The 18,686-nt window shown below is 29.0% G+C and overlaps 1 protein-coding gene and 1 long non-coding RNA gene across 2 annotated transcripts in view; one reads left to right on the top strand and one right to left on the bottom strand.

Annotated features, from left to right (window-relative positions):
• The first annotated feature begins 370 nt into the window (after positions 1-370).
• LOC149032678 (uncharacterized) lies at positions 371-5,012 on the top strand. Its single transcript, XR_016176525.1, has 2 exons — positions 371-543; positions 4,799-5,012. It is a non-coding gene; the product is annotated as an uncharacterized LOC149032678 (long non-coding RNA).
• wb (wing blister) overlaps positions 846-18,686 on the bottom strand; it is a 124,860-nt gene continuing 107,019 nt past the window's right edge. The window contains exons 14-43 of the mRNA XM_015326063.2: positions 14,404-14,510; positions 14,111-14,294; positions 13,638-13,993; positions 13,157-13,354; positions 12,907-13,077; positions 12,672-12,835; positions 12,470-12,604; positions 12,110-12,365; positions 11,794-11,965; positions 11,264-11,485; positions 10,928-11,181; positions 10,586-10,697; positions 10,345-10,489; positions 9,932-10,241; positions 9,688-9,848; positions 8,426-8,564; positions 7,865-8,105; positions 7,581-7,754; positions 7,296-7,462; positions 7,063-7,221; positions 6,795-6,943; positions 6,372-6,659; positions 5,945-6,113; positions 5,137-5,556; positions 4,797-4,988; positions 4,349-4,683; positions 3,808-4,114; positions 3,282-3,720; positions 2,816-3,184; positions 846-2,487 (exon numbers count right to left, since the gene is read on the bottom strand). Of these exons, the coding sequence (XP_015181549.1) occupies positions 2,345-2,487; positions 2,816-3,184; positions 3,282-3,720; positions 3,808-4,114; positions 4,349-4,683; positions 4,797-4,988; positions 5,137-5,556; positions 5,945-6,113; positions 6,372-6,659; positions 6,795-6,943; positions 7,063-7,221; positions 7,296-7,462; positions 7,581-7,754; positions 7,865-8,105; positions 8,426-8,564; positions 9,688-9,848; positions 9,932-10,241; positions 10,345-10,489; positions 10,586-10,697; positions 10,928-11,181; positions 11,264-11,485; positions 11,794-11,965; positions 12,110-12,365; positions 12,470-12,604; positions 12,672-12,835; positions 12,907-13,077; positions 13,157-13,354; positions 13,638-13,993; positions 14,111-14,294; positions 14,404-14,510 (6,638 nt within the window). The 3' untranslated portion in view covers positions 846-2,344. The remainder of the gene's footprint in view (positions 2,488-2,815; positions 3,185-3,281; positions 3,721-3,807; positions 4,115-4,348; positions 4,684-4,796; positions 4,989-5,136; positions 5,557-5,944; positions 6,114-6,371; positions 6,660-6,794; positions 6,944-7,062; positions 7,222-7,295; positions 7,463-7,580; positions 7,755-7,864; positions 8,106-8,425; positions 8,565-9,687; positions 9,849-9,931; positions 10,242-10,344; positions 10,490-10,585; positions 10,698-10,927; positions 11,182-11,263; positions 11,486-11,793; positions 11,966-12,109; positions 12,366-12,469; positions 12,605-12,671; positions 12,836-12,906; positions 13,078-13,156; positions 13,355-13,637; positions 13,994-14,110; positions 14,295-14,403; positions 14,511-18,686) is intronic.

Below are 18,686 nucleotides of genomic sequence, written 5' to 3'. Positions count from 1 at the left end.
CACAGAAAAATAACATTTAACCCTTTTTAGTTAGATTTATTACATTAGATATATACTTTTTGAAATATTTTAATATATGTTTAATACATTTATATTTAAAATTTATGATAATTAAGTTAAGTTAAGTTAAGTAATGCAATTTAATGTAATCTTACATGATACAATATAAATTAGATTTCATAATTACTAGTTTTTTAAGCATAAATGTTTATTTGTTATAATTATACTACTGATTGTTTGGTTTAATTTAACATCATAATAGTTAATAGAAGCCTTTAAAATAATATAATTAATTTATTTTAAACATTTGGGGCTATGTATTAATACTCATAGTGGTGCCATCTAGTATGAATTTCCTCCCCGATGGTCTACCACCTTGGCGTGGTGGGGAGGCTTAAATGTTTTCGTGATCTAATGTGAATGGTAATTCTCTCACATCAGTGAAAAACATTGACAAAGAGTAGACCAAGTATGAGTGTGGAATGTTTGTGATAAGTATGGATTATGATCAGATGAAGTGCATGAGAATTAATATCTATAATGGTATTCTTTTTTTATATTTATTGCTTTGCTAATTATTTTTGATTATTCTGTCGGTAATAATTAATTCGAGTTTATACAGTCGTCGGTATATTGCTTACAGTCGGTAATAATTGGCTCATGTTTTTTTTAAGATTGTCGGTAAAAAAGAATTTTTTGTACGGTCGGTAATTACAGATTCAAATTCTTTGAACCGTCGATAATTAGGAATTTGATTTTTATTAGTAACTTTAATGCATGGATAGAACTTCTCTGTACGCCATTAATACGGGAATTAAATTAGGTTGATCAAATGATTAGATAAATATATTTTGACATTGTATATTTTTCTTTTTTTTACATAATAGAGTATCATTGTTAATTTTTTTTGTATATTTATCTAAATATATATTACAATTCAATAATCATACGAATGATAAAGGTGTCTCTTAAAAAATAGTTTTTCCAAAATTCTTTTTTTCTCTCTAATTATTATTATTATTATTATTTTCACAAAGAGAAGACTTTTTTTGTCACGGGCACTGTTGGTTTTACAAGGATTGTTTTTTATTTTATTTCGATACAATAAATAGCTTTTCGATTAGATCTATTACGCGAATATTGTTTATGTTTTTTCAAAAGTTATATTTTTTATTTTACTCAAGTATTATTAAATTCAGTACGTTAATACCTCATAAAAGTATAAAACATTTTGTTTTTAGTTCGTTATTCTATTTACTATTTAATATGCTATGAATTGATTGTACTCATTTAATTTATTTCGAGTACGATCAATTGTAAATTATAATTACATAGATAAATCAATGGTAATAAATAATAGCTTTAAATACTGATTTACAACGCGCGTGTTTCCTATTCTAAATTGTATTTATAATTATTCTATATGGCAGTGGCAGTGTTCGGTATTATTTAATTCAATTACTCTATTGATGATTCGATTAATAATTTAATGTTCTCTCATTGTCGGGAATTAAATATTTCATTTGCTGCAAAGATTTAATAAAAAATTTTAATTAAACCATAAGTTATTTTATATATACGATGATATATTTCTTAGTATAATAAAATAACCTACGTATATTTTTAGAATATATTTTTCATAAAATAATATTCGATAATATTTTGCAATCACATGTGGAATGAAATGATTTAATAATTCATTAATTCGTTAAAAATATTCAAATTGTTTTAAAATTATCGAACAATTCGTGTAATCGTAAATTCAATTAAATATTTTCCAACACTGGGCAGTGATTTGTTACTTACAAATTTATATTATATATTTATACACATATATGTTTTAATATATATATATATATATATAGTCACTTGAAATAATTGTTTACACGTGTGCGTGGATACTGTGTGTTACGAGTTTGTGCCATGATTTTATGAAACGCAGACTGATATCCAAGTTTTTTTCTTTACTATCCTTAGAGCTTAATAGATTTTATATTTTAGCATCTTTTGGCTTCGCTAAGTCTTACGTCTTAAGGATTATTATTTATTATTTATTTAATTAATTAATTAATTAATCCCTTTGTCGCGTTATGGCACTAACCTCGGTATGTAATGATTACTATTATTATCATTATTACTATTATTATTACTATTATTATTACTATTATTATTACTATTATTAATATTATTATTAATATTATTATTATTATTATTATTATTTTATATTCGATAAAAAAATGAAAAAAAAGAAATAAAATAAAATAAAATTCTTAATTAAAAGTTCGTCACTACGTAGCGCGTAACAGTCTTTGGATTGTTTCGATGCACTTATTGATTATTTGCATCATTGTATTGGACATGAACTCAAGTGTATGTTATGCAGTTCGGCCATATCCGTCCAATCACGTCTTTCTCCTCCTATCATTACGTTTCTTATGCACCCATTGAAATGATCTCGCGTTAATAACGTTCCTTTCATAGCCGATGCTTAAAATATTTATAAATATATATTTTAAATGTTTGTAATAATTTAATGACACGATTAAAACTGCATTATGCATCTTAATAAACCAAGTGTGAGTTCGTTTATTTTTTCTTTTTTCTATTTTGAGTTTTATTTGTCATTGAATTTATCATTGTGATAACAAGAAAATGTTTGATATTTTAATTAATTAATTGTAATACAATATAATGAACGTGTTAATTTTTTTTAACAAATAAAAGCAATAATTGAATTTAGTAAAAAACTGACATTTGGTTCGTTTATGCACATAATTTGTTTTAATTAATTAAAAAGCAAATAATTTATTATTACCTGGTAAACCACCGATGTAAAGTGGACCCAAAGTAGTGGACTCCATGAAATGATAATTAACGTTAGTAGGTAAACCATATTTTTGATCAAGATCGTCAACCTTCAATGCTAATTCTTCGTCATTGTAAACAGCTTGAATCCGATGCCAACGATTGTCACAGATAGCATAAGGGCTTGGGAATCGTTGTTCAACGTACAAAGGATTACTGTCACCCAAATCACCGGACATTATAACTTTACCATTGTTCAATTCCAAGGACAACGATGGAGAACCACTAGGTGCAGTTATCGAAAGCAGGACACCCGACAATTCCGACGTTCTGAATTCTAATTGCAATTCTAACACAGCTCCGAGTTCAAAATTTTTTTCTGAAAAAGTATATAAACATTTTTTTTTATTTTTATTAAAATAATTCTTTACATGATTCAATGAAATTCTAATAATTATCAATTAATTGAAATTTACTGTAAATTGCGAAAGCCTCGTCTTGAAAGTAAGCGCCACTTTCAACGCTGGGAAAACATTGGCCAACGTTGTAAGCACGACTGGTAGAACCAACCATATCATAAATGTTTCCATTAACTCTCAAACCTCTGATACAACCTTTCAATGTTTCCAATTTGACGACAACTTGATCGGGTAATGGTGTACCACTTTCCGGTAATCCACCGATATACATCATCGGTGCTAAACCTATTTTTCGTGGTACTTTGATAGTACGAGGTGTTTGAGTATCAACAGTTAGGGTTAATCTTCTTTCGTCGTGACTCAATACAACGTGGTGCCAATTTCCATCATTGAATGGGGTCTTGAATAAAATTTCTTTCTTTTGTTTGCATTTGACGAGAAGTAGCAATTGGCCATCTTTGATTATGACCATCAGATAATGTTTCAATCTGAGTCCCTGTTAAATCAAAAATAAGAAAAATTATTTACGTATAATTTCATGATTTATTTTCTTTTTTTTTCAATTTTTAAGATTTCATTTTACCGGTGTAATAAATAACAGGCCATTAGGGTAATAAGTACGAAAGTCAAACTCTATCGAATACTTTTTTTCCCAAAATTTTTTAAAATTCAGATATAGCTGAGTATGGCTGTGCGATTTGTCGCCAAATTTTAATGCCCCTGGTTCCAAAGAGTAATAAGGAACCTTTTGACAACCCTCAGGTTGCGTTGACATTCCTCTTGACAATGAAGCAGAAGGGGTGTAATTTGGAATATCTTTACCCATACTAGGACCTGCTCGACCAATCAGTGCATGATCGAAAGTAACGGCTTCGTCAAATCTTAGAATCCTAAATAAATAATAATATTTTATTTTATAAAATTTCTTCATTAACATTTTGCCTATTTTTTTTAAAAACAAATTTAGAAATTTGAAATAAATAAAATCATTTAGTACGAATTTAGATCAAATGTTTTTATTTTGAAAAAATTTATGAATTCTAAATGAATATAAAATATTTTTAATTATAAATTTTAATAAAATATATATATTTTTTAAAATTATTTTTTTTGTTGAAACTTACTCGTCATTGAAGATAGCATCCTTGATTGAACCGTACAAAGGTACTTTAGTAGCCACCATTTTGGTATTATTAATCAAAGCCGGAAGTCCACCGAAGAAGAGGCCACCGTTAGAATCAGGTGCTTTGATAGCTGCACTGGTTGGTAATTTTCCTGTATTTTGATATGCATCATCGATTCTTAATTCAACTTCCTTTCTTTTTTTAATAATCGTAATGGTGTGATATCTTCCATCATTGAACGTATCATTAGATCTTAAAACGAGTTCTCCTTTTCCACCATTTAATCGTACCTCCACTTGTCCATTAATCACGCAAACGGAATAATAATTTTCATTCTAAAAAAAAAAAAATAATAAAAAAAAAAAAATAATAATAATAATAATAATAATAACAAGAAAAATATAATTTAATAAAACAATATAGAAATAAAAAAAAAATAAATTATTACAGATATGTCTTCCTCGTTCATTGATTGGGGACCGTATAATCTTTCTTCTTGACCTTGGAAAGTGGATAACAAAAGAAGCGTTTCCTCTTGCAGTGTTCTGAACGCAAAACTAAATGATGAACTTATTTTACGTAATGTAAAAGCAGAATGTTCGAGATAACCGTTACCATAAAAACCAATTGTTCTCAATGGCTAAAATATTAAATGAATAATTAATTAATGCATTTAATTCATTCGAATATTGAATCGGGGTAAAAGTATTTTCGTATTTTTATTGAAATACGAATAAACTTTCCCCCTTTCCGGATAAATATTTATATATAAAAATAAATTGTTTTACCTTGTTAGCACAGGTGGGTTCAACGCCGTAATATTGTTCAGCCATTGGATCATAGCCTTCTTGTACAATAATATTAGACATACATCCTAGAAAGGATACCTGAGACGGTAATATTATATTTTCAGCTTTGAAACTGGGTGGTACACCACCGAAGTAATATTTAGCTCGAGATAAGTCAGGAATATCTTCTTTTTTCGGTTGCGGTGTTGGTGCACCTATCTTCTTATCATTCTCTTCACCAACGTTCAAACTACATTTCTCAATACTTTTACGTAATTGATATTGTCTAAAGGCATCCACGGTGGTCCAGTTACCATTATTGTATTTGTAAGTCGATGACATTTCCATGCTAACGTTACCACCATAACCAACGTAAAGTATAACTCTTCCTTCTCGAAGAAATATCATGATGTGTTGATTCTGTCAATTTAAATTAAATAAAATTATTATTTTTTCTTTTTTTGCTTTCAATTAAAAATTCATTCAAATTTATTATTATTATTACTTTTTTGTTTTTATTTTTTCTTCTTCTATTTTTTTTAGAACATTGTAAGCGTACAATTGAAGTTGCAAATAAAATCTACTTTTTTTCTTTTTTTCAAATTACAAATTTATTTCAATTTTATTTTGTCTGTATGTTAGAACACTTTGCAAGTGTTTTACCGAAAACGTAAGATTTATGTTGGATAAAGTCAATTTGTTTTTATAAGTTAAGAGTTCAAATTTATTTTGAGTTTTTTCTTTTTTTTATGGGGATTTTAAATGTTTATATTTTCAAAAAAATAACAAAAGAATAAATATTACGTACGTTATCTTCATTGATCGCTAAAAATATTAAAGCATTTTCATCGTATGTACGGAAACTGATGGACACGCCGAAAGTGTATTTGTTGTATGGACCAGAAGATACTTTGTTTCTAACAGCATAACCTTCGCCATTAAAACTGTAAGCTATGTCATCTCTGATATCTTCGGTTCTATTTCATAAATAATATAATAAATTAATATAAATTAAAAGTATGTACATTATTACAATTGATAACGTTTATTATAAAAGTGATATAAGAGTTCATTTTTTGGAAAAAAAAATTAAGGAAACACGTAATTGTCATTAATTGTAAATAAAATATTACAATTGTGTGTTTTTTGAATGTTTTTTTTGCAAAAATGAATTGTTACACTACTTTCATAATAAACTGTTCAATTATAATATTAATAATAATAATAATAATTACCCTTCCATGCAAGCTTCGCAAGCCATGTCAGGTGCGGTTGTAATAAAATTCCACAAACCAATTGGTTTGCCATCAAGAATAAGCTGATGAACGCAAGCAGGTAAACCATTAGCACCGTTAAGTTCAACTGGTCTTCTTTGAGATTCAGGTATACCTCCTAACCAAACACGATCCATACTGGTTATATCGAATCGACCATATTCTGGATCGGTTGAATTTATAACTGGAAGATATCTTCCTGATGTTGACGATTGTTTTCTCACGCTCAGTTTACCTACGTTTCTTATTCTAGAAAAATTAATAAAAATTATGAACGCGAAGAAAATTCATTCTCTGTTATATACAGATAAAGACAATTTTTTGTTTGGGGGAGCGTAAGGGGGTGGTTGGGGCAAAATTTTATTTGTTAATTTATTTGTTTACCTTTCGGCTTCAATGCGATACCAAAACCGATCCTCTTTGAGATTACCACTCTCAATGGTTTCAGGATGAGTTAAAATTCCTGTACCCCCACCAACGTTCCAAACAAATTTAACTTTCCTATCGATCATTTCCAATGCTACGAAATCGTCCTGTTAAATTAAAAAGAAAAAAAAAAACAATTCAATAACATTGTCGATTGAAATAATAATTAAAATTGTTTGCATATATTCGTCTGATTAAATAAGGAAAATAAAATGTGTGAACGTACGTTGATACTACTGGGTAAGTAAAGTAAAGATCCGTCTCTTCGATTATCAGGAATAGCAAAAGTCATGATTATGGTTGTCATTGACGATGGTTGAAGAGTATTTGGTCTGTAAGATCTTACACATTTTTTATCTTCCACGGATTTGACGGATACTCGAATCTACAAGATTACAAATGATTAAATGAAATATTTAAAAATAATGACAGAATATCTAATTTGATTTGTTTGTTTACCCCTTCAGCAGTGTTTCTTGCTTCAGCAATCTTGTCTTTGAGATTTTGTAGTTTAAATGTTAACGTGTCGTTCCATTTATCGAAAACACTTTTACGTTTTACTGCTGCGTTAGATAAACTTATCAATTTTGTATCCGCTTTTTTGATGTTGCTCAAAGCTTCTGATACTAAAAGATAAAAAAAAAAGAAGAATAAAAAAAGAAAATAAATTAAACACAGTTAATTAAGAATTAATGATTCGTATATAAATTTGTTAGTTTATCAATTTTTGGTAATATTTTGTACATTTTTCACTGGCCAAGCTGATCTTCGAGTCTCCTTCTCTTTTCAAATCTTGCAATTTCGGTTGCAATCGATCGGAAATACCTTTCCTGTAATCATCTATTAACATTTTCATATCGTTCACCGATTCCGATACTTTATCGTTGTCCTGCATTACTTGTTCTAATTTTTTTTGTACTAAAAAAAAAAAGTATAGAAACATATTATTTTTGGTTATTTATTTTTTATTTTTGTTAAATAAGATTTTTGTTTAATTTTGTTTCCCGTTTAGATGCATTTTTACTTACGTTCATTGCTTTCATTCTGTAATTCGTGTAATTTAACATTTATTTTGTTATTACGTATCTCGGTATTGTTTAAAGTATTTTCCAAATGATTTAAAGCATCCTTTTGATATTTCGTTTTGTTTATCGAATTTTCCACGGATTCAATCATATTGTTGGACTTTTTTAATTGTTCGAACGAACCATTTAAAACTTCTAACGAATCGTCCAATAATGATTTCGATTTTTTCCCATTCGGTAAAACCTATTATGAAAAATAAATTTCGTATTTAATATCAATATTCAGTAATGTTATTTTTCCTCATTCGTGTTATTATTTTTTAATGCATTAAATTTGTAAAATTATTCACAAAAAAAGAAAAAATATGAATTAAAATATAAGAATTTTTTTTCTTTTTAAAAATAAAATTATTACAATTTTAATAATAATTAAATTAAATATAATTAAACGTGCCTAATCCAAAATGTCCAAAATTGTTAATTGTGTTAATTGTTAAGTTGTGTATAAATGTTATTTATAAACAAGAAAAATGTTTAGAATTTGTTTTGATTTTTTGTATTTACCTGAGATAAAGTATTTTCAGCTGTCATTTTAGCCATTAATGCAGTATCATTAGCTTCTGTCAAGCTGTCAACGATGTTCTTGTATGCTTGACTTGCCTTCAGCGGGCTTGCCGCTATGTTGCGTGTCTCCGAAAACAGACTGCTTGGCAGAAACGCGAGTTGCACTTTATCAAGTCATCGAGCATCGATTACACAAAGTATTATCAAATAATATATATCAATCGAAAATCATAAACCCATTAACTGATAAGATATTTTAAATATACAGGTTGATCTGTAACTGGTTGTACAAGCGAAAAGAGGGTGATTCCACATGCAAAAATAAATTGAAAATATAGAATAAAATTTTTTCGTTTGAGGCTTAGTTTTCGAGAAAATCGACTTTGAATTTTCGCAAAGTACGCGTGCACTTGATCATGTCTCGTTATAACGAACCTACGAACTTTTCATATAAGAATAACCTATATATATAGGTTAATTCAAAAAAGTTCGTAGGGTATATCCGAAAAATTCGTAGGGTATTTCCGAAAAGTTCGTAAGGTATTTCCGAAAAGTTCGTTGGGTATTTCTGAAAAGTTCGTAGGTCCGTTATAATGAGACATGATCAAGTGTACGCGTACTTTGCGAAAATTCAAAGTCGATTTTCTCGAAAACAAAGCCTCAAACGAAAAAATTTTATTTTATATTTTCGATTTATTTTTTCATGTAGAATCACCCTCTTTTCGCTTGTACCACTAGTTACAGATTACCCTGTATATATACATGCAATAATTATTAAATGTGCTCATAATTATGAAAGTGGCCTAAGTCATGTACCTCTTGCTTCGAGATATTTAAAGATTTCTATTTGAACACTATATGAATTCTATGTAATATTGAAAAAGCAAACATTATCTAACGACTCATTTTTGAAAATATCGTGAAAATTGCATTGAATTTATTTAGTTTAAAATAATGTGGTGCGTAATAACTAATAAACTCTTTTTTTTTTTTAAATTTTGACTTAGACCACTTTCATAATTATGGGCACAAATATTGCATATAATATAAATGTATATATATATATATTTTTTGTTATTATAATAAGAAAAAAAAAGGATTTTAAAATGAATTTTTAGAAAACTTAAATTAATTATTTCTTATCAGTTTGGGATTGATTTACAAACAAACGCGAATAATTAAAAATAATAAACAAATATTTGGTGATTTGGTAAATTATTATTAAAAAAAAAATAAAAATAAAAATAAAATGATTTACGTACCTAACGTAATCGTCCACGTAATTGGATAAATTTTTCGCATGTTCTATTGCCGGTATAACGTATTTATCATTATATTCATAATTCAATCTGTACAATATTTCTTCCTTAACGTGCAATTGTTCGATCCAATATGATAATTTTTTTTCCAATTCCGGAAGATCCTAAAAATATAAATTATTATTTACATAATTTTTTCGAAGTAATTTCTTAGAAAATTTTTTTTCTCTTCTAAAATTATACCAACTTGAACATTATTTTGAGTATCGATTATGAATCCTTTAGCTTCTTCGATCAATTGTTTACCATTCTCTATATTATTAATATCTTTCGTTAATTTATTTATTTTATCGCAATAATTTTCAAACTCGACGTAAGTTTTATTAATATCTTTGTAAAGTACGTCATAGGTGTATAAAATTTCCATCGTTTCTTCCAAGATTTTCTTCATATCGTTCATTTTCAAAATAAAATCATCCGTATCCTCTTGAAGTATTATTATAGGTTCCGTCGAATTGTAAATAGAATTTAACCAATTGATATAATCATCGGTATCTCTGTAAATCAAATTTAAACATTACATTTATTTTATTATAATATTATATGTATATATAACTGTAAGGAAATAAAATTAATTCAAAATTTGTTTGAGATGCTTACTCGATGAATTTTTCAATTTTTATCGTTTTCTTCGATAAATTAACATTTTTCAAATCGTACAATATCTTTCTTGCTATTTCCAAGGCATTTTTTATTTCAATCCTTTTATTATCGTCACCGTAAGAATTCAATTGTGAAATAGTGTCTAAAAAAAATATATATATATATATATATTAAAATTTGATCGACAAAAAATAAAAACAAATGTATTACCAGATTATTCTTTAACAATTTAATTTACCTTGAATACGTTCGCGAAGATTTCGAATTTCAATTTGCGCACTAAAAATATTATTTTTTAAATCGTTCGATTTGTTTTTCCACAAATTGCCACGATTGACCTGTTCGTTTGCCTGCAAATAATACAATCGAAAGATTTTCTGTTGCATATTAAACAAGAATTGACATGAAAAATGATAGAAACAAAAAAAATCCCATTGCACACTCATCTTTTCACATATGAACACACACACATACATACAAGGAATTCATAATCTCAGTTGTATTTAAATTATTCTTAGAAAAATTATTGATAAATTTTAGTCAGACTTTTAAAATAGTGAATTGAATTTAAAGTACGTACAATTCTTAACGAAGTTTCAGCATTTTTCATGATCTTTTTGTATTCATACCAGGGCACGTTCTTCATTCTTTCTTTAAGTTGACTTTGCAATGTAAATTGGTCTAATAGATGGTTCGCATTAGAATCAACGTAATTTAATTCCTCCCAGGGGGGAGGTACGTAACCGTCAGCAATGTGTGAAGTACCAACAGCGAGTTCTTCCATCATTGAATCAAGGTCATCCAATAATAGACCAGTACAGTTGTCGTTGCATGCTGAAAATTGTTCAACATCAGAATACCAATGTTCTCACAATATAGAGCAATGTATAATAATATTATCGTATAATGTACTTACATGTGCAAAAGTTATCAATGTAAACGTGACGATAAGCCGTACATTGGGAACAATCCCTTCCAGTTGATCCAGAACGACAATTGCATTGTCCAGTTTTATCATCACATCTGTCACTCGTACTACCAGCCAAATTGCAATTGCATGGTACGCATTGGCCACCGGGTAGATTAGGGAAACCATAATAATTGTGTGTACAACGTTCGCACATTCTACCGGTATAACCTGTGTTAAAAAAGAAAAAAACGTCATTTATTTATTTATAAAATATTATATTATAAAATAATATAAGATAAAAAAACAGACTAGTTACGTTGGATTACTAGGTTTTTTTTTTTTTAGATCATTAAAATAAAGCAATGTGGGTATTTTTAGTAAAAATAAAAATCGTTCACCGTTGATTTCAGAGTGTCAATCTCTTTGGTAGTATTGAATAAGATTGAGTAGGTGTTTAGAAGAGAAATGACTCGGACTCGTAAAAAGGAAATATAAAAAAAAAAATAAAATGCAATAATATGAAATAATTTACCAACCAGGTTTGCAATGACAAATTGGTTCGCTATCATCCCGAACGATACAGCTACTCGAGAATCTTTTATCAACCTGTGGACATGGACAAGGTTTACAACCACCTATATCGGGGTGTCCGTAAAAACTATCAGCACAGATCTCACATCTCGGGCCAATGGTGTTGCCACGGCAATTCTACAAATAAAATAACATAGACACAAGTCCATGAAACATTATACAGTATCATCTAACTATCTAGGTATGTAGATACCTATGGTGTTTACGATTACACGGTTCGTTATGTACGACAAGCAGTTAGAGAAGATCCTAGTCACTCACTTGACAATATCCCGTCTCTCTGTCACATATCTCTGATCTACCGCTGCACTGACATGGCCTAGCCTGTCCCACAAGATCAATTACTATGGTCGACGTGATGTTTATGTTTTCATACGATCTATAGTAACCAATACTTGGATCCTGACAAGATGTCCCGTTATATTCCGGAGGACACTGACAAATCTCTACACCACTTGCCAGTGGTGGTGAATGGGTGTGAGTTAATACTGCAGCTTCCATCGATGCTTCCAACAGGCTAACAATTAAATTTGTATTTTTTTTTTTTATACGATTACTCTTATCTATGATTTTTTATTTATTCTAATTGAATATACGCGTGTGTGTGTCTTATTGGATTACCTCGTTTTTGTGAAATCTGCATTGTCCGTAGCTTTGATGATAATTTGTTGAATGTTTTGTAAAGCAACCATTAATACCTCTCTCGTTACTTTGTAATCCGGTCTGCCGTATAATTGCCATAAAGATTCGTGAAATCTACGAAGAAAATGACACTATCACTTGAAGATATTTGAAAGGGTTTTTTTTCTTTTTTTATACCTACCTGACTTCGTAATGATTATCTTTAACAGGTGTGTGCAAGTAATATTCTAATATGATCCTGTTATTTCCTTGCAATTGTACAAGTGGATATTTGTGCGTTGTTCTCAATGATATTCCACCATCGGTTGATGTAGAAAAACGTAACAATCCGCCATAAGATATAACCTTGATTGTTAAATGATTAATTTAAATGATTACATATTTTTATATGCAAAAAGAATATTCATTATTTATACCTTATCGCCTAAAAATGTTGATGGTAATCTCCAATAAAGGGGATAATTGTAATAGAAATTAGCTGGAAGGATTACGTCTCCTTCTGTGTTTGGAATTATTGTCAAATCATTCCTAACTTCTAATTCACTATTGGAGGAAAAAAATGTTGACGTTGAACTTGAATCGGTAATCTACAATTGGAATATTAGTAAATAAATAATTCATTAATTGGAACGATTAGATTGTATAAATTATTTTAAGAAGGTTTACCATAATATCATTGACCGATTCATTGATATAGAGTGTCCTAGGTTTTTGAATTCTTCTCAATCCCCAACTAAAACCAGCCTGTTGACAATGTTTGCTTCTACCAAAGCAGAAACATTCGGTGCAACCCTTTGGATTGTCTTTAGCCAAACCGAAGGTACTGTTCTTGCACAAATCACATTGTCTGCCTACGACGTTTTCCTAATTTATATACAAATGTGAAGAAAACAAAATTATATTACATTTCATATATATATATATATATAATTATTTAGCAATTAAAAAAATAATTTTTACATACACGTAAACAAATTTGAAAGAAAAATAAAATAATTGACAGAATATATATTTACCATTTTATAAGATCTTATAAAATAACCGTGTCTGATTAAGATAGAATATTTCTACGCATAAATATCGAATATAACATTTAATATAATATTGAATAAAATATTAATATTATAATAAAAAATTTGTAATTTACCTTACAAGGACATTGACCACTTTCATTGCAATCACAAACTTCTCCGTTACAAGTAAGTGTACCAGCAGGATTGCAACCACACGGATGACATCTCGGATAACCATAATAACCCTTAGCACATTTTTCACATCTAAGACCATCGTAACCGATTCTGCAAACGCATTGACCTCGACTATCACATTGAGATTTCGTTGAACCTAAAGTACAGGCACATGGCTTGCACCCAATTCCTGGAATAAGGTTCCATGAACCTGGTCTACATCGATCACAGTGTTCACCATAGGTCAAGCTTGGGCAAACGCAACGTCCAGTATCGGGATCACATATGTGTCCTGGTCTTACGCAGGTATCGCATCCTTTTTAATTAAAACAAATATTTTTTGTGTATAGTAAATATAATAAATTATAAATTAAAATAAAAAGTATGATTTCGTGTTAAATAAAAATCGACAAAATTGAAACAATTAACTCACTTTGACAACCATTAGTCGAGAAACCATAATAACCGGTGAGACAGGTATCGCAACGTGGACCAGCCACACCTGGTCTGCAATAACACGATCCTGTATTTTGTTGGCAGGAAGAATTAAAAGCACCTATGGGATCGCAATTGCATGGTGTACATCCTGCCGCCGTTGTCAAGCCCCAGTAATCTGTCTGCGATGAAATTTCATGCCGATTACGAATACGATTTTTACCAGTGAAATGTTTTTTTCTTTTATTTGCGTGAAGGATAAAATAATAAAAAGAACAAAAAAGAACTCACCTGACATTGATCGCATTGTCTACCGATTACGTGAGATTTGCATTGACATTGGCCGGTCACTATATCGCATGCTGAACTGATTGATCCTATCATGTTGCAACGACATCCTGTTGACATTAAAGAAATAAAATATTGTAAAAAAAATTAATTCTATGCATAATGTTACGGCATGATTCATGAATTCATATAGTATGTACAAAGTGCAATTTAAAATGAATTTTAACTTTTTACAATCATAACGATAATTTCTATTACAAAATTAATTCAATATTTTTTATTAATATTATTTATTATTAATATTAAAGTGAATTTCATGTAAATTAGAAAATTATGAAAGGACGAACATTATATGATTGTTTCATAAAATAGACAATTTAAAATCTAAAATAAATTTTATTTTTTACGAAAAATCGATTATTTCAATTTATGTTAATTTAAACATTCGCAAATGTTACCGGACGACTTTAGGTTTATATTTACAGATACTTTCAATAATTTCCGTTTTCGTGTTAACTGCAAGTGTGCAGAAAAAAATAATTAATAATATAATAATTCAATATAGTTATAATACCAACATGAAAAAAGAACTGAAGAAAAACTGGTCGCGTGTAGATTACACGCGTTTTCCGTTGTTTATTTTTTTTTTTTTTTAATCGGCACCTTAGAACTTATAGGATTTAATAATTATTCATAAAGTTTCATGTCAGCGAGAGGCGATAGTAAGCTCGAGAAGAGAATGATTTATCTTTAGATCGATCGTGATAATAATATATTCATGAAAGTTCACTCTGAAAGGTTTTAGGTATAAATCAATACGCGCAAGCTTCATAAATATTCAATCAATTTCTAGTAGGATCTTGTTTTCCCTCTCTCTTTCTCTCTCTGATTCCTCCCCCACCTCTCTCACCTCCCCTTATCTTAGTAGTTACCGCCCTAAAACGATAAATCCGTGTTGTTGTCGTTTTCGTTGTTGAATTAGCACGCGTAAAATTAACCGGACGAATTTTGTCGTCGAAAAGATCAACAAGGATCGATAGATCGTTCGAACGAACGAACGAACGAACGATCGATCGATCGATCGATCGCATTTCGCAATTAGTGATTCGTCGGACATACAAGTATATTTATACAAGCATTGTATTCAAATCAGGTATCTTAGGAGTTGTAGGAAAATTGTGAGACAATTTATTTCCATGTTTATTTATTATTATTTGCATATATTGACTATATATGAACAAACAATACTTCGTGTTAACTCGATAATAATAAAAGTGTATAATAATTTATTAACATTCTCAATCGAGAGTTGATTTATCGAAATATTTTACTTAATTGAAATGAATTAAGTGATAAAGTTTAATTAAGAAAAATTATTAGAAAAATGTTATTGCATAAGTTGATAAGAAAATATTCTATGTATTTGTGTATCTGTTAATCATAACCATTTAATTACTCGTTGATTAGGTACTAGTATTTAAAAAATTTGTAAATTACAATTATGCTAGAAGGTATATTTTAATTCGAGTTAACTTCAATTATGGGGGAAACATCTCTGATAAAATTGTAACTTAATTATTTTAAAAGTAAAAAAATAAATACCTAATTAACAACGTATAAAACTTATCTGCAATTAAGTTAAATTCATCTAGAAATAAATCGATTATACGTATAGATAAATTCTTATCTATGCACAACTTCGATGATACAAATAAAAAAAAATATAAAAATTACATTAAAAATAGGAATGATTTAATTAGATAAATATATATATCTATAAGATGGTTTCTAGAGAGAACAAAAAAAAATACAAGATAACGAAGAGAAAACGATACGATCGGTATGCCGATGAACGTAAGATTGAAGTAAAAAAAAAAACAAAGAAAAATAGTAAAAATGATCAAGACTCGTGCTATTTTACGGAGGATGAAGGTAGGATATGTCGTGGTAGTCCTGAAACGATAATCGGAATCGAGGCGCGAACTACGTACGGTGTGACATCGTCGTAATTATAACGCTCGTTCAAGCGGCTCGTTTAATTTATTAGCTTAACGAGCAACAACGACGTTACGCACGCTAATAGCCACCGATCCGTCGGCATCGAGCGAATTTCAATCTGAATAATCTATGCACTTCTCTATACACCAACATGTTCGCATGTTCGAATTTAATTCTTGTACCATTCTCGCATAGTACATGTTCATCCTTATCCGAATGATCTTAACGCTTGTTTGAATTCATTCACTTCGTAATATTGTTTATTTTAAGATATATTCCATATTATATTTATTTATAAATATAAATAATTTCAAATTTTTGTGTTACGAGTATATAGACTTTTTGTTGTTTAACATTTTATGCACAGTTAAATATGTTTGTGTGTGTGTGTGTGTGTGTGTGTGTACGCATGTATATTTTATTTGGTAATAAAATGGTTTTTTTTTTGTAAAATACTTTCTATATTATTATTAATTTAATTTAATATAATAATATATAAATATATTTTTGTAATTTTATATTACTCGTATATAAAATTATAGTTATAGGTTCATAAAAAAAAACCTGTGAGAATACGTCGTAACGAGTTTGAAATTATAATACCAAAAAATTGTATATACGTACACGTGATAATTCTAATCGTAGGTATGACAAATAAATATTATAAATATTTCAAATAAAAATAAAAGGAAACATTTTTGTAGAAATCACATCGGTCATGCAAAAGTTAAAGCTCGTTTATTGCAAAAGTCGTGGAGGCACGCAGAGCCAGAGAGCTCATGACGTATGATAAATTTAAACAGGTAGACGTAAGACCCAACAAGCAGGATAGCTCTCGTATGGTGCCGAGCAAAGGCATAAATAATGATCTCGCGTTTCTCTAATCCCTTCGAGCCATTCAAGCATCTATTCTCGTAACGAAACTTGCTGTAGAGAAACTTAATCGCGACAAATTCCGATCATCGTTCAAACTCACGTGACTTCCTTACTGCGAGATCGTTCATTAAAACTTAATGATTTTATATATACACATGTATATTTATTCTTTTTACAACATCATGGAATTCAATATTTAATACAATTGCTCATTAGTTTAAACCAGAATATTTGCATACGTACATATATTTAATTCATTAATGTTTATAATTATTGATAATCATATTTATTTGAATTTTACTATAAAATGTTTTATTATCGATAGAAATTATGTGAATTTATTCTCTTCGTTATTTTTTGAATATTTACAAGAGATACATGTAATAGAAAAAACGAATTGATTTTTGATTTATTTAATAAATATATTATGTATAATATATCTTATTTGACTAATGTAGTCAAGATGAAAGACGAGTTACGTATGTGTGTGTATAAAACGCGATAATCAATTTGAATTTCTAAATAAGAAAATATTCATCTAATTTCGTTCGTTACGGGACATCACACGCATGTGCAAGGGGTTCGTTTCTTGCTGAGCTCGGATGAATCGGTCATTTTTTATACGTTATTGGTGTTTTTTGTAGCGAAGTATCATCGTTCTGTTAATTTAACATGCGTATATTTACTTTTTATTTATTATTTTCAATCCATATAATACTAATGTATCGTGGCAAAGTTGATTTGAGGTCAAAGTCAAACGAGACGAACATCGGTTATGTTTATATCCCTCGGTAAATTCCAGGAAGTCTATCCTTTATCAAGTACAGATAGAAAAACATTCTCTAACGAGCGGTTAAGGTGAGTAAGAGGGGAGAGATTATTCAATACATACGACACATCTTATTTTGATTTGGAACAACGTACAGAAGAGACGTAACGTTTTCGCTCTTCGTGCGAGTATTTATTCCTGCGTGATTAAATAATATTTTATAACATAATCTAATATCTAATAAAATTTCATTTAATTTACAGACTTATGCAGTCATTATCGGATGATGTGAATGTCTTGAAATTAGGTAAGAAGATCTCTAATCAGAATTACAGCATCTTATATTATATTTTTTTATGGTTTCGGAAAGATTTTTAACAAAATCCCATTCTTCTTATGGTTTTAGATAAACGTTTGCCATCATCCCATTCTTTCCATCGTTTTGGAAAGACGTTCACCATTATATAATTGAAATCATACTAATTAATGGTGGAACGTGCAACTACGTGCAAATATTTTTTTTTCGTTAGTTTTTATTAATTTTTATTTAATTTTAGAGATTTATTCGTTAATTTCTAAATGGATCTCTGACGCAGCAACCTCCCCGTGGTGAGATCTGGTAACCGATGTTGCTTACGGTGTT

This window comes from Polistes dominula, unplaced genomic scaffold (assembly GCF_049000335.1).
Source record: "Polistes dominula isolate Pdom_NZ unplaced genomic scaffold, Pdom_raw_medaka contig_73, whole genome shotgun sequence".
NCBI lineage: Eukaryota > Metazoa > Arthropoda > Insecta > Hymenoptera > Vespidae > Polistes > Polistes dominula.
The sequence above is the reverse complement of the archived record's forward strand: the minus strand, read 5'-3'. Positions and strand labels throughout refer to the sequence as shown.